Source organism: Maniola hyperantus, chromosome 15 (genome assembly GCF_902806685.2).
Source record: "Maniola hyperantus chromosome 15, iAphHyp1.2, whole genome shotgun sequence".
NCBI classification, from domain to species: Eukaryota; Metazoa; Arthropoda; class Insecta; order Lepidoptera; family Nymphalidae; genus Maniola; species Maniola hyperantus.
In genome coordinates this window covers 11,240,971-11,255,472 of record NC_048550.1, presented here as the reverse complement: position 1 = coordinate 11,255,472, position 14,502 = coordinate 11,240,971, and the positions used below count along the sequence as shown (strand labels likewise).

The following is a 14,502-nucleotide window of genomic DNA, read 5'->3' as shown; positions in this document are numbered from 1 at the left end:
GAGTTGATTGATCCACACGTACTTGGCCTTCAGGCCTTTCTTCAGGCGGGGGGTTGGTGTCGAAGGCCTGAAGAAATGCATTACTTGACAATTAGATCTAGGACTTCTAGGTCCATTTTACTGTAACGTAATTCGATGCTCGAACTCGATCGACGTTTGTATGTAATATTGCATACTAGCTTACCGGTGCTATCCGAATTCGAAAGAAATGAACGCGGGCTTAGGTTTCAAATATTGATATTAATTATTTATTTATTAAATAACCTAATTATAAATTAAATGACAATAAATACGCTTAAAAACTAGTAATTCTTGATATGTGGTCTTCGATTATCCATTTATTCGAGATGAAGAAGTTCCATTGTCAAGTCATTGAGTAAAATAGTCTAGGAGATGGTCGTAAGATTTATTATGCAGTGAAGACAAGAGGCAATATTGGTTCATAAAACTATCAATATATTTTTTCACGCTGACCACAAAAATAAAAAATAGGTAATTAATATTGGTACAAACTACAAATATTGGTGCAAATACAGCCATTTTAATACAATATCTAAATACAATGAAGTTTAGTTTGCATAGTTTACTATCATGTCCGACAGGTAGGCATAGAAATTAGAACGTTTTTTTAAAATTCATTATAGGCAAACGCTTGACCACAATCACACCTGATGGGAAGTGATAATGGGACGCGTTTACGTTACTTGCTACAAATACGAATTAATTTCGTATATAGGTACCCCGAAAAAAGGGGTTAGGCATGCTTGGTCGTTTTTTTCGAATTTATTGTCTTTTTCTAACTTTAATGATTTGTCAAAGGAACCTCAACTTTAGTCCAGTACAAATACATGCTATTTTCTCATATCAAAGTGTAAATTTAATAAATAAGGCTATGTTCAACTGGTTGGCAAAGGAACCAGAGCGTTACCTTGCTACAAATATGAGCTAATTTCGTATACACTTCCCCGAGGGGAGGGGTCGGTCATCAGTTGGTCGTTTTTTCCGAAATTCCCACGCCTTGAGAGTATGCCGCCTGGATACTTTCGCATACGAACTTGTATTGACTCTGTGGACAAAAATATCTATCATTATAATGATTTATAAAGACACACACAAATTCACACGAATACGAGCGTGTGTGTGTTTCGTTGTTTAAAAAAAACATTCGAAATTCAATTCAGCAATGTTTTCAAAAACATTTGAAATTCAATTCGGAAATATAGTTTCGTTTGTGATTGGTCAGTGACTCAAAATGGTTAACGACCACTTAGATTTTTGGCTCTGTCATTTGTATGGGATATCGTAACAGAGAGAACGCTACACTAACTTCCGTGGTTAAGTATAGGTGAAAATCGGATAAGAATACTTACAGCATTCTGTATACACATCGGCCTCTGAGTCCTCATGGTGCGCACTAAGTCTAGCGGGTAGAGAGGCTGTCTTCTAGCCAACAGTTCTAAAGCTGTTTCGGCTAGTATGAGAGCCCCCGTGCGGCCTACGCCGGCCGAACAGTGTACTATCATCGGCGGTTCCAATACTCGCTCCTCTTCTACCGCCAGCTCTTCGACTACTGTGGGTATAACTGAAAGAGACACATTATCAATTGGGTATTTGACTCCAATTTTTTTATTACTTTATTATAAACTACGATCAAAATAATGACGTAAACTGAAAAAACTAATTAAATCGATCAAATAACAAAAAAGTTATAATAAGCATTTAAATATTTCTGATTAGACAGAGATATAGCATTTTGACGTCTCAACTTACTAATGCCATAGTAGCTTCGTGCGGTTTCAAACAAATTTTCGTTTTGCGAGAAAGGGATAGAAGACCCACCCACTCCAAATTAAAATGCCTGTAACTTTGTAAATCTTTGTTGGATTTTAATTTTTTTTTTCAGCGTACGTCATTATTTTTATCCTAGTTTATTATTTATCAAATTCAAAAGTAGGAAAATACCCAATTAACACAGACCAACACCTATAGACGCTTAATAGCCGAACACCCCCGATCGCCCAAGCTTAGGCAGTTGCTTAGCATAAAAGTCGGCCCACGCCCGTTCGGCACCCTCATTCCACACATTGTCTTGATTACGTGACTTTTGAGTCCACCAATCACAACAAAGCATTCTCCCCTGTCCCCCGTCAACATTTTACGATTTTGTTTTCATGCAAAACCTTGTATGTGCGTACTCTTGAGATGAAAACGAAGACAGATGACAGTGCTGATGATTACTTATAAGATACCACAAAAATGTATTTTGTAAAAGTTCGCAATGAAGAAGTTGTAAATAAAACACCTGACTGACACTAGAGGACAACAAACGTTGCGTAGATAAGTGCCGCGTCGTAATCGGGGCATTAACTCCGAGTTTTATACGCTATACATTGCGGCTTTGAAAAATGCTAATTCTCTAAAACTACAAGTATCAGCCAAATGGTCATTGGTAATGGATTGTTTTTAGGTAGTACTAGCTTATGCTCGCGACTTTGTCCACGTGGACTACAAAATTTCAAAACCCTATTTCACCCCCTTAGGAGTTGAATTTTCAAAAATCCTTTCTTAGCGGATGCCTACGTCATAATAGCTATCTGCATGCCAAATTTCAGCCCGATCCGTCCAGTAGTTTGAGCTGTGCGTTGATAGATCAGTCAGTCAGTCAGTCATTCAGTCAGTCAGTCAGTCACCTTTTCCTTTTATATATATAGATAATCATAGCGCTAAGTTTTTGCTAGCGTTAAGGTTACACTTCTTGGCGGCGGCGCCTGTAAATTTTCATTGGAGCGACCATGGAGAGCACTCTTAAGGCTCGTGTATGCTCTTTACGCTGCAGAATTAGAGTTTACCTGCTCGATGATTTCTGAGTTGCGAGCAGAGTTTGGTGAAGTTGATGAACGCGGTGGAATCTTCCGGGACGCCGTGGTCCGGCCACGCTGTGTACTGGAGCTGCGTTACATTGCGGCTCGCTCCACTACTGCTATCCTGTGGAGGAAATACTACCATCAAGATCCTTTTTTCGCTATTCGTAAGGATGGTGAGTGTATTGTGTATTGGTGGCCTTGAGTGGCGTGATGTAAAACTTGGGCCAATATTGGGCCCGCCCCGTTCGGTCAATACTATCAACATTACTAAACTGCTCTCGCTTTTCGTAAGGACGGTGAGTGTGTTGGTGGCCTTCAGTGGCGTGGTGCCAATATTGGTGGCACTTGGCGCGCCCTCGCTCGGCCAATACCGTCAACATCACCACTAAACTGACCTCGCTTTCCCAAAACATTTGCCACAAGACACCAATAAAAAACTAATATGAGAGGTTCGCAGTCGCAGGGTTCAGACGGCGCAAGACCGTGGCGTGTGGAAGTCTCTACAAGAGACCTATGTTCAGCAGTGGACGTCTATCGGTTGATGATGATGATGATGATTAGAGGTTCAGACTAACCTTTAAGCTCATTTCTCTCTGAGTATAATGTCCAAGATTCTGTTCGCTATTCGTAAGGACGGTGAGTGTACTGGTGGCCTTCAGTGGCGTGGTGCCAACCTTGGGCCAATATTGGTGGCACTTGGCGCGCCCTCGCTCGGCCAAAACCGTCAACATCACCACTAAACTGCTCTCGCTTTCCCATACCATTTGCCAGAAGTCGCCTACTGTTGACGCTAGAGGACCTAAAAGGGAGAAAATGATGCTTTAAGTGACCGATATTGACTTGAATTTTGACCTTGGTGACCTGTTACATAGTCCGCGACAGGTTGAGATGGCAATCGGGGTAGGAGGCGGGGTGACGCCCCGCACACCCACACGTCACCCGCACCGGGCTAGCGCGGGGGCTGTGTGTGCGAGGCGTTACCTCTCCGATACATACAGGACAAACACATAACCCGTCTTTTAGGTTTCGCCACAGTCAAGTAAGAAAAAGAATAAAATTGGATACTAACCCTGAGTAGCAATGTAAGTGAGGACCAGATCCGAATTAGGTATGTCCATATTGATGTACGAAGCGTTAATGTAGTCACCCGTTGGCCCGTTTTTCAGTATCACCCGCGTTGAGTCGTCTGCAAAAGGATGAATAGTTTTTATTGTTGTTATGTATGTATACCTATTACCTATAGGTATAGCGCATAACCGAGTAGGCTCCTGCGGTAGTGGAGCGGTGCGGGAGGGTGACACTTGTTCGTCAACTTGTTACAAGTTGACGAATCACTCAGCTCCCACGTCACATCACACCCCTCAGTTATACATTATGCCTAACTAGTTGATGCCCGTGTTATATTACGATAGAAGGATACATAATTATTATGCTAAAATTCATCTAATCATAAACTTGGGAGTCTTAAATAAGTATTTGTTGTGATATCTAAAACAGAATCGTTATTCCGTTTGCGGATTCAATATCAATGTACGGAAAGAGTATGATTTAAATAGTATCTTTTCTTGTATGTTGTTTAATTTAATATTTAGGAATGTGACAATACGATAAATAATATTATGTGAATTGTCAATACTGGTAACTAATTATTCATTGTAAATTAAATACTGTCAATGTACGGAAAGGGTATGATTTGAATAGTATCTTTTCTTGTATGTTGTTTAATTTAATATTTAGGAATGTGACAATACGATAAATAATATTATGTGAATTGTCAATACTGGTAACTAATTATTCATTGTAAATTAAATACTGTCAATGTACTAAGAGTGACATTATACTAAGCTATTGTCAACATGCAGTTGGCAATAGCTATTATGTGAAATAATAATGTTGTGTAAACTGTCAATTTAAGTCGCTTATTATTATGGTAAATTATTAATACGTAGACCATCAATGTCACTGATTTTATCATTGTAAATTGGGTGTGTCAACATGCCTTTTGTCAACAAACCTAAAATAAATAATGATTAATATTAAGATCATGTGATAGTCGACATCCGCCTTGTTTGCGATGGCAGTGTTATAAAAATACCCTACCTCGACAGAGAGGGAACAGTCTTGTATCGACAGCCCAGAGCAAACACAGCGGACCTTACTGAAGTTAAGTATTCTTATATTTTATTATAATGTAATGTAATCATTTGCCTTTTATAGGTTACCTGTTGTAACTGTGTACCAAATATGTACCTACTACTTTACTCAACGTTCTAATGTTTTAAAAGATGTGTGTTATGGAGTTTCTTTGCCCTTTCTTCTCCATGACTAAACACCTTAGCGAAATGGGTGGTAGATTCATTTTAATATAAATAGATCAATGCTGAACAATACAATTCAATTATAATTCGACTTGGTTGGTACTTCTGTATTTATAACCTACCCTATTTTGCTATTTATTTTATACATTGAGATAAAAGTAAACACTAGGTTGTTAGCTTCTAATTATTATAGAAGCCTGTTTAGATGATTAGGATTATTACTTTGAAATCATACAGCAGATGCTTTGCTTGATTTTTAATAACTTAGTATTTGGCCTTACCTGACAAAAGTACAACTACCTACATGTTCAAATAAATGATAGATGATAACTTTCATTAGTCATCATTCGATTTCATTAATCATCACTATTAAAGCCCACTGTCTTAACTTCTCTTCTTTATACAAAATCCCACACCCGCGACTTCGGCCGCGTGGATTTCGGTTTGTAAAAGTACCTTGGGAACTCTTCGATTTTCCGGAAAAAAGGTGGACTATGTCCTTCCCCGGGATGCAAGCTACCTCTGTACCAAAATTTCGTCAAAATCGGTTGAACGGATATGCCTGTGTGTGTTTAGGAAAGTGTGAAAAGTGTACTCTACATCGTCATATTATTTTTCATACAGGATTATGAAACTAAATCGACCAACTACTTTCCAAAATTTATTCATGAATGACCAATCAATAAAAAAAAAACCAACACTTGAAACCCACGACAAATATCGATGTTTTTGAGTTACTTATAAGGAGCAATATCCCGATATCGATTCTTATTGATGTTCTGGGGTAGTTTGGCCACACAGGAGCTCTCTTCGGACAGTCGCCTCAGTAAGGTCTCGTACTGCTTCAAGGCCGCCCCACTGGCCAAACCGTCTCCTAGCAGAAGCATGGACTGTTCCTAACGATCGCTTTGAAGTTTTCCAAAGGTTCATACATCAGGAACTGGTTTTGACCATTTCCCAAAAGTCCCAAAGGCATTTTGGCGTTTACGAAAATATGACTAAGGCATTATGAATTATGATCTATCATATCGAGATGCCTTTTTCATTCAGAGTTAAGGTACTAAATCAAACTTACGGTCTTCAAAATTTGTTCCAGCTATAAATGAAAAATCATCTAAAACACTCGAAATCTACGAAAAAATCGATATTTACAGTTACTTACAAGGAGCAATATCTCGATATCGATTCTTATTGATGTTCTGGGGTAGTTTGGCCACACAGGAGCTCTCTTCGGACAGTCGCCTCAGTAAGGTCTCGTACTGCTTCAAGGCCGCCCCACTGGCCAAACCGTCTCCCAGCAGAAGCATGGACTGTTCCAGGGGATCTCCTTCCAGTTGTTCCAAGGGTTCTAAAGGCACGAAACACACCGCTGGCTCTTCTGGACCCGTTTCCGGTTCGTATACGGCTGGAAAAGATTTTTTTAATAAAGCTTCATGTACAACTACAAATCATCATCATCATCATTATCAGCCTGTGAACGTCCACTAGACTATGTAAACGATAAAAAAGCTTGGATTTGACTCGCTCCAGCAATGCACGGGGCTGCAATGGCTTGTATAGTACGGTATAATAACATTGTTTCCGCCGAGTTTCTTGCTGTTTCTTCTCGGTAGGAACGGCATTCCGAACCAGTGGTAAATTAAAACTACCTGACTATTCATAAGCACTTTTAAAAAGTTTACATGAATAAAAAAACATTCTATTCTATTCTATTCCACTGTTGGACATAGGCCTTCCCTAAAGAGCACCACCACTCTATATCGTCGGTCCATCATGCTGGAGGGCGTCCCACACTACGCTTGCTTAAATGCGGTCTCTACTCAAGGACTTTCCGGCTCCAACGGCCATCGCCTCTACGACAGGCATGACCTGCCTACTGCCTCTTCAGCTTGCTAATAGTTTTGGGTTTAGTGTAATCTTCGTCCGCGTGGACTACATAAATTTCAAACCCCTATTTCACCCTTCTTTTCTTTAGGGGTTGACTTTTCAAAAATCCTTTCTTAGCGGATGCCTACGTCGTAATAGCTATCTGCATGCCAAATTTCAGCCAGAACCGTCCAGTAGTTTGAGTCGTGCGTTGATAGCTCAGTCAGTCAGTCAGTCAGTCACCTTTTCCTTTTATATATTTAGAAGAACATTTAATTTACCATGGCTAATATTCTTTATTAAAAAAATAAAAAATTATAATTTGCGAATAGTTGGTTCACTTACCATTGGGCTTCACTAACAATGTGAGGACTCCTTTCGTGTTCCTTATCATTTGAACAACTTGTTCGTGCGTCATCTCGTCCACGTCCTTGCCGTTTATCGATATTACCTGTACACACAAATAACTATACTAAGTAACATAGTAGTACTTTTTAGTTTTTCAAATCCTAGGTATTCCATTTATTCGTATATCCTATTTTTTTGGTATGGTATTTAGTAACATTTGAAATCAAGTCCTTGCTAAATTTTATGAATAACTAGCTGCCCTGGATAACTAACTTCGTTCTGCCTAACAGTCGATTCAAATTTTTAAAAATTTTCTCTCCGTAAGAACCATCCTCGTACTTCAAGGAATATTATAAAAAAAGGATTAACGAAATCGGTTCAGCTGTTCTCGAGATTTGCAATGACCAACACATTTAGTGATTCATTTTTGACTGGCTGGCTAAAACGAAGACAGGTGATAGTACTGATGATTACTGATATGAGACCACAACAATAAAAAAACGCGAAAAAAACTAGTAAAAAATCCTATAATTTTGTAAAAATTTACGATAAATTGCAAATAAAACATCTGACCGCGCGTCAACGTAGAGGTCAACTAACGTTGGGAAAGTAGGTCACTCGGAGTCAATGCCGCGTCGTAGGCGGGGCATTGACCCGAGTTTTGCACGCTGTACATTGCAGGTTTGAAAATTCTAAATCACTAAAAGTACAAAACGAGGCAAATGGTTATTGGTATTGAATTGTGTTTAGGTAGTATAACAATAACGCTACGTTTTTCCTAGCGTTCTGGAATTTAAGTACTAATACTTATGAATCAAAACCTGAAGTGGAGTGCGCGTTATGTGGTGGGGAGGGGGGAGGAAGCAAGCTCTCCAATTCGAGTAGGTACTTATAACAAACACAGACTTATAGGATAGGTAAGGGACAAGATAACACATTTATAAACTTTAGAAAAATAATGACGAGATATAAAAATAATATAGAAATTGACTTATATTCCCGCCTTCCTCGCATTTACTCGTCTTATTTGTATGAAGAAACACGAGATAATGCGTAGACAAAATTTTCTCGCGGGGCGCATGTTAGGCCATCTGGACGTTGAATCCGAACCGACCGTGCGCTCCGGCGGATAGATCTACGTACACGAGCCTTCATTACCTTCTATTTTAGGCTCCACCGATTCCGGTGCGGATTCTGGCTACGATCGTGGTAAATTCTGTAGACCTAGCTTAACAAGGAACATTCTTGGTAGTAGAGTAGATTACCAGCTGATCCCCTTCTTGTAAATGGGCTCTCGTTCTCAGAGCTACCCTGGACACCAGGACCGGAACGACGTTCGCACCGCCCCGGACGTTGAACCCGAACGGGATTCTGTAGACCTAGCTTGACAAGGAACATTCTTGGTAGTAGAGTAGATTACCAGCTGATCCCCTTCTTGTAAATGGGCTCTCGTTCTCAGAGCTACCCTGGACACCAGGACCGGAACGACGTTCGCACCGCCCCCGACGTTGAACCCGAACGGGATTCTGTAGACCTCGCTTGACAAGGAACATTCTTGGTAGTAGAGTAGATTACCAGCTGATCCCCTTCTTGTAAATGGGCTCTCGTTCTCAGAGCTACCCTGGACACCAGGACCGGAACGACGTTCGCACCGCCCCGGACGTTGAACCCGAACGGGATTCTGTAGACCTAGCTTGACAAGGAACATTTTTGGTAGTAGAGTAGATTACCAGCTGATCCCCTTCTTGTAAATGGGCTCTCGTTCTCAGAGCTACCCTGGACACCAGGACCGGAACGACGTTCGCACCGCCCCGGACGTTGAACCCGAACGGGATTCTGTAGACCTAGCTTGACAAGGAACATTTTTGGTAGTAGAGTAGATTACCAGCTGATCCCCTTCTTGTAAATGGGCTCTCGTTCTCAGAGCTACCCTGGACACCAGGACCGGAACGACGTTCGCACCGCCCCGGACGTTGAACCCGAACGGGATTCTGTAGACCTAGCTTGACAAGGAACATTTTTTGGTAGTAGAGTAGATTACCAGCTGATCCCCTTCTTGTAAATGGGCTCTCGTTCTCAGAGCTACCCTGGACACCAGGACCGGAACGACGTTCGCACCGCCCCGGACGTTGAACCCGAACGGGATTCTGTAGACCTAGCTTGACAAGGAACATTTTTGGTAGTAGAGTAGATTACCAGCTGATCCCCTTCTTGTAAATGGGCTCTCGTTCTCAGAGCTACCCTGGACACCAGGACCGGAACGACGTTCGCACCGCCCCGGACGTTGAACCCGAACGGGATTCTGTAGACCTAGCTTGACAAGGAACATTTTTGGTAGTAGAGTAGATTACCAGCTGATCCCCTTCTTGTAAATGGGCTCTCGTTCTCAGAGCTACCCTGGACACCAGGACCGGAACGACGTTCGCACCGCCCCGGACGTTGAACCCGAACGGGATTCTGTAGACCTAGCTTGACAAGGAACATTCTTGGTAGTAGAGTAGATTACCAGCTGATCCCCTTCTTGTAAATGGGCTCTCGTTCTCAGAGCTACCCTGGACACCAGGACCGGAACGACGTTCGCACCGCCCCGGACGTTGAACCCGAACGGGATTCTGTAGACCTAGCTTGACAAGGAACATTCTTGGTAGTAGAGTAGATTACCAGCTGATCCCCTTCTTGTAAATGGGCTCTCGTTCTCAGAGCTACCCTGGACACCAGGACCGGAACGACGTTCGCACCGCCCCCGGACGTTGAACCCGAACGGGATTCTGTAGACCTCGCTTGACAAGGAACATTCTTGGTAGTAGAGTAGATTACCAGCTGATCCCCTTCTTGTAAATGGGCTCTCGTTCTCAGAGCTACCCTGGACACCAGGACCGGAACGACGTTCGCACCGCCCCGGACGTTGAACCCGAACGGGATTCTGTAGACCTAGCTTGACAAGGAACATTTTTGGTAGTAGAGTAGATTACCAGCTGATCCCCTTCTTGTAAATGGGCTCTCGTTCTCAGAGCTACCCTGGACACCAGGACCGGAACGACGTTCGCACCGCCCCGGACGTTGAACCCGAACGGGATTCTGTAGACCTAGCTTGACAAGGAACATTTTTGGTAGTAGAGTAGATTACCAGCTGATCCCCTTCTTGTAAATGGGCTCTCGTTCTCAGAGCTACCCTGGACACCAGGACCGGAACGACGTTCGCACCGCCCCGGACGTTGAACCCGAACGGGATTCTGTAGACCTAGCTTGACAAGGAACATTCTTGGTAGTAGAGTAGATTACCTGATGTTCTCGCCGATTTGAGTGGCCTGCTTAGATTTTAAAGTGAGCTCGGCTGGCTGAAGCGATCCAGCGGGGAGCTACGTCAGCGGGCTAATTGAAATGGCTAGGGTGCGCAAATGAAACCCAGGATAGACGAATAAGGTTAAAAGCTTTAAAAACCGTGTTAAGAAACACTATCTGTCACTGTAGATTTTCTGCGATAAGAATATGTACAGTTAGCTATGTATTATTGTTTAATTACATTACATTGATTTTATATATTATTTATATATATGTATATATTATATTATACTATATAACATTATATTGTATAGTATGTACCTATTAGAGTGTATGTTTATGTATGCCTATATATATATTTATAACTACATTGCGACTCCCCGTCTTACAGTTCTATAAGTTCTTAAGTATGGGTTGCCTGGAAGAGATCACTTTAGTGATAAGGTCGCCCTTTGTTTTTTAAGTGTATCCTGTATTCTTACTCTCTGTAATTTTAGTAACAATAAAGTTGTTTTAAATTAAATTAAATTAAGGTTACCTGATCTCCCTCTTGCAAATGGACCCTCGTTCTCGGAGCTACCCTGGACACCAGAACTGGAACACCATTTCCACCGCCTCGGACGTTGAATCCGAACCGGCCGTCCGCTCCGGCGGATAAATGCACGTACACGGCGCCTTCAATGCCTTCCGTTTCATCCTCTGCCGGTTCCGGTGCGGATTCTGACTCCGATTCGTCCACGTACGGGAACGGAACGCGTAAGGCGCGCTCGAGGAAACCGCCATCACTGCTGATTGAACAAAATAATTCGTTTGTTATACTTTACTAGCTGATGCCCGCGACTTCATTCGCGTGGAATTAGGTTTTTTAAAAATCCCGTGGGAACTCTTTGATTTTCCGGGATAAAAAGAAGCCTATGTCACTCTCCAGGTCTTTACACATGCAAAAATCACGTCAATCAGTTGCACCGTTGCGACGTCATTGAAGGACAAACCAACAAACAAACACACTTTCGCATTTATAATAAGGGTACTGATACCATTGAGTAGATTAATTAATTATTATTATCATCAAAAATTCACGAGATTGTTTTTAATCATTAAAAATCGTAATTTCTTGTACGATGGTACGGAACCCGTCGTGGGCGAGTCCGATTCGCACTTGGCCTATTTTGATGGTAACGTACTCGTCATTGTCTCTCTCGGCGTCACCCCAGGCGGCTCGCGGCGGCGGTTCCTCGTGCGCCGTGACTCTTGCTCCTCGGGCCGTGTTGTTAACGCACAAGGCCGGGGACGCACCCGCCGATCTGTCTCGCGTACGGGAACTGCTGCGTCTGTTAGCAAAGGGCAAAAGTTATACTAAAGCTGGCATCACCTAAACAGGCCTATAGACAAAAGACGGACATGGATAAGTCCCGCAAATTGCTATTGCGCTGGAACCTTGTCTCATTGATATCGACGTCATTTTGACGTCAGCCGAAATAAAAATATACCATCAGCTCGAAACTTCAGTCTAGTGCTGACGTCACTAAAATGGCGGTCACGCGAATTAACAATTTGCGGGACTTATAATCTAAACATGGGTTTTTTCCATAGACAGTTACAATACGGCTTACTGACGAATGATACACGAATAGCCAGAAAGAAAGACATACAACTTGGATATGATAGAGCGAGATAAATAGGTGTGCCCTTTCACCTACACCCCCACTTCGCTATACCGCCTCACTTAGCACCGCTATCACCCATTTCACAGATTCAACCTCAGAGTATTTTCTATGTGACAACCAAAATTCTGGTTAATGTCAGAATACGTATTACAGCGGGCCGATTGCGAATCGACTGCATCTATCATTTAATGACAGCATCAATGTCAAAATATGGTTTTCCTATCACGGTTCGGTGAGACAGTCCACAAAGGATAGATGTGGACAAAAAAATGTTTTGACAGTTCATTTACACTATCGATAAAATTTATTGTATGAAAAATGCTATTGCGGACGCGTTTTGAAGTTTGATGTCATATAAGAACCTCGACAAATGTTACGTCAAATGAGGTTTTCATTGAAACAACTCGAGAGGTGTTTTTATCAGTGACATAAGCTATCCGCAAATCGTTTTACTACTCATATTAATTAAAATAAAGTTATGAAAGGGATTAAAAAAGGCTATAGTAATTCTTTTGCTAGATAAGAAATCAATTATTAATTTTAGAAGCTAGTATAATAGTATAAAAGTATTTTTAGATTAATGTAAGTCTCATAAGTACTTTTAAAAGAATATGTGATGACTCTTTCATTAGTAGGTTTGATGCACAGAGTACATTAAATATAGAGGTATACTAACACTGAGAAACGAGAATCACAGAGTACTTTTTACACGCACCTATAACTTCTTGGAGAACAGTTATGTGCATTTTAACTAAATAATTAAATATCATTGCTTTAACGGTGATGGAAAACATTGTGTGGAAACCTGCATGCCTGAGAGTTCTCCAAAATGTTATCAAAGGTGTGTGAAGTGAAGTCTACCAATCCGCATTTGGCCAGCATGGTAGACTATGGCCAAAACTCTTCTCACACTCAAGAGAACCGTACTCTATAGTGAGCCAGCGACAAGCTGAACATAATAGTATACCTTTGACTCCTTTGAGAACAATATGGAGAACTCTCAGGCATGCAGATTTCCTCATAATGTTTCCTTCACCGCTAAATCAAGTTAAGTATAATTAACTGTTTAAAACGCACATAACTCTTAGAGATGCGTACCTAGAATTGAACCCCCAACCTTCAATTATTCAGAGGTGGACATCCTAACCACTAGGCTCTTCGGGGAACTTCTAAAATTATTCCCCAAAGTAATGTCCAAAAGTCAAATCATTTTCTGATTTAATTGATTTAGCTTTGGAAATTACTTTGGAATTTAAATTATTTAGGCAAATAAAACAACAGTTTGATGATTTTTTATGTATTCTTTTATTAAAGTAGATTAGATTCAGACATTTTAATTATATCACCATCTGCTTCTTATAATAAAACAACAGTTTGATGATTTTTTATGTATTCTTTGTTAAAGTAGATTAGATTCAGACATTTTAATTATATCACCATCTGCTTCTTATAAATCTAATCTGGCACCGTTCATTATTTTATTTGTCTCTGCACGGGGTCCAAGAGCTCGAGTTCACAACATATCCCAATCCATATCTTTGTCAGGATGAAGAAATGAATGCAGCACTGTATCACCATTGCCTGAAAAAAAATTATGATAACTGAGTAAGTGACCACTGACTGTGTTGCTTAATCTATACCACTAGGCACTACCAGCTTCTGTTTAGGTATGACGTTGTCTGCGAGAACTTTAGAATCAGTGTATATGGTATCTTTGTTACTAATTTAGCTAATCCAAATTGTTTCTTTAAATATTTGTGGTGCGAAGGAGTAAGAAACATCCAAACTTTCATATGAAGAGCAACGTTTTAGGCAGCTCTAGATACATAAGGAAACATACTCGAGAAAGCACTTGTAGTGTGGAGGTACTTACTATGAAGTCATAACCACCAGTAGCAATGGACTCAATTTGTATAATAGGTACTTTATGAAACGCTGTTAAAACTCCTCTAACTTTTCGGAGTTTAATACCTTTGTAACAACTAAATATCACTTGCTTAGCTGTGAAGGAAAAGGAAGATCGTGAGGAAACCCGCATGAGAGCCTTTACTTGTATTGAATGATAACGTTTGTTAACTTACGAGTTCTAACTTCCAAGCAGCCACAGTCCGTCAATAAGGGTCCCAATACTTAGGCAAATCAGTGCCCAGGCATTTG

At 41.1% G+C, this 14,502-nt stretch overlaps 1 protein-coding gene across 1 annotated transcript in view; it reads right to left on the bottom strand.

Annotated features, from left to right (window-relative positions):
- Window positions 1–9: 9 nt before the first annotated feature.
- The window catches only part of Ptpmeg (protein tyrosine phosphatase Meg), a 28,960-nt gene continuing 14,467 nt past the window's right edge, over window positions 10–14,502 (bottom strand). Inside the window, exons 7-15 of the mRNA XM_034976098.2 lie at window positions 11,863–12,009; window positions 11,217–11,466; window positions 7,394–7,499; window positions 6,345–6,587; window positions 3,934–4,050; window positions 3,440–3,663; window positions 2,850–2,985; window positions 1,371–1,582; window positions 10–1,066 (exon numbers count right to left, since the gene is read on the bottom strand). Coding sequence (XP_034831989.1) covers window positions 986–1,066; window positions 1,371–1,582; window positions 2,850–2,985; window positions 3,440–3,663; window positions 3,934–4,050; window positions 6,345–6,587; window positions 7,394–7,499; window positions 11,217–11,466; window positions 11,863–12,009 — 1,516 coding nt within the window. The 3' untranslated portion in view covers window positions 10–985. The remainder of the gene's footprint in view (window positions 1,067–1,370; window positions 1,583–2,849; window positions 2,986–3,439; window positions 3,664–3,933; window positions 4,051–6,344; window positions 6,588–7,393; window positions 7,500–11,216; window positions 11,467–11,862; window positions 12,010–14,502) is intronic.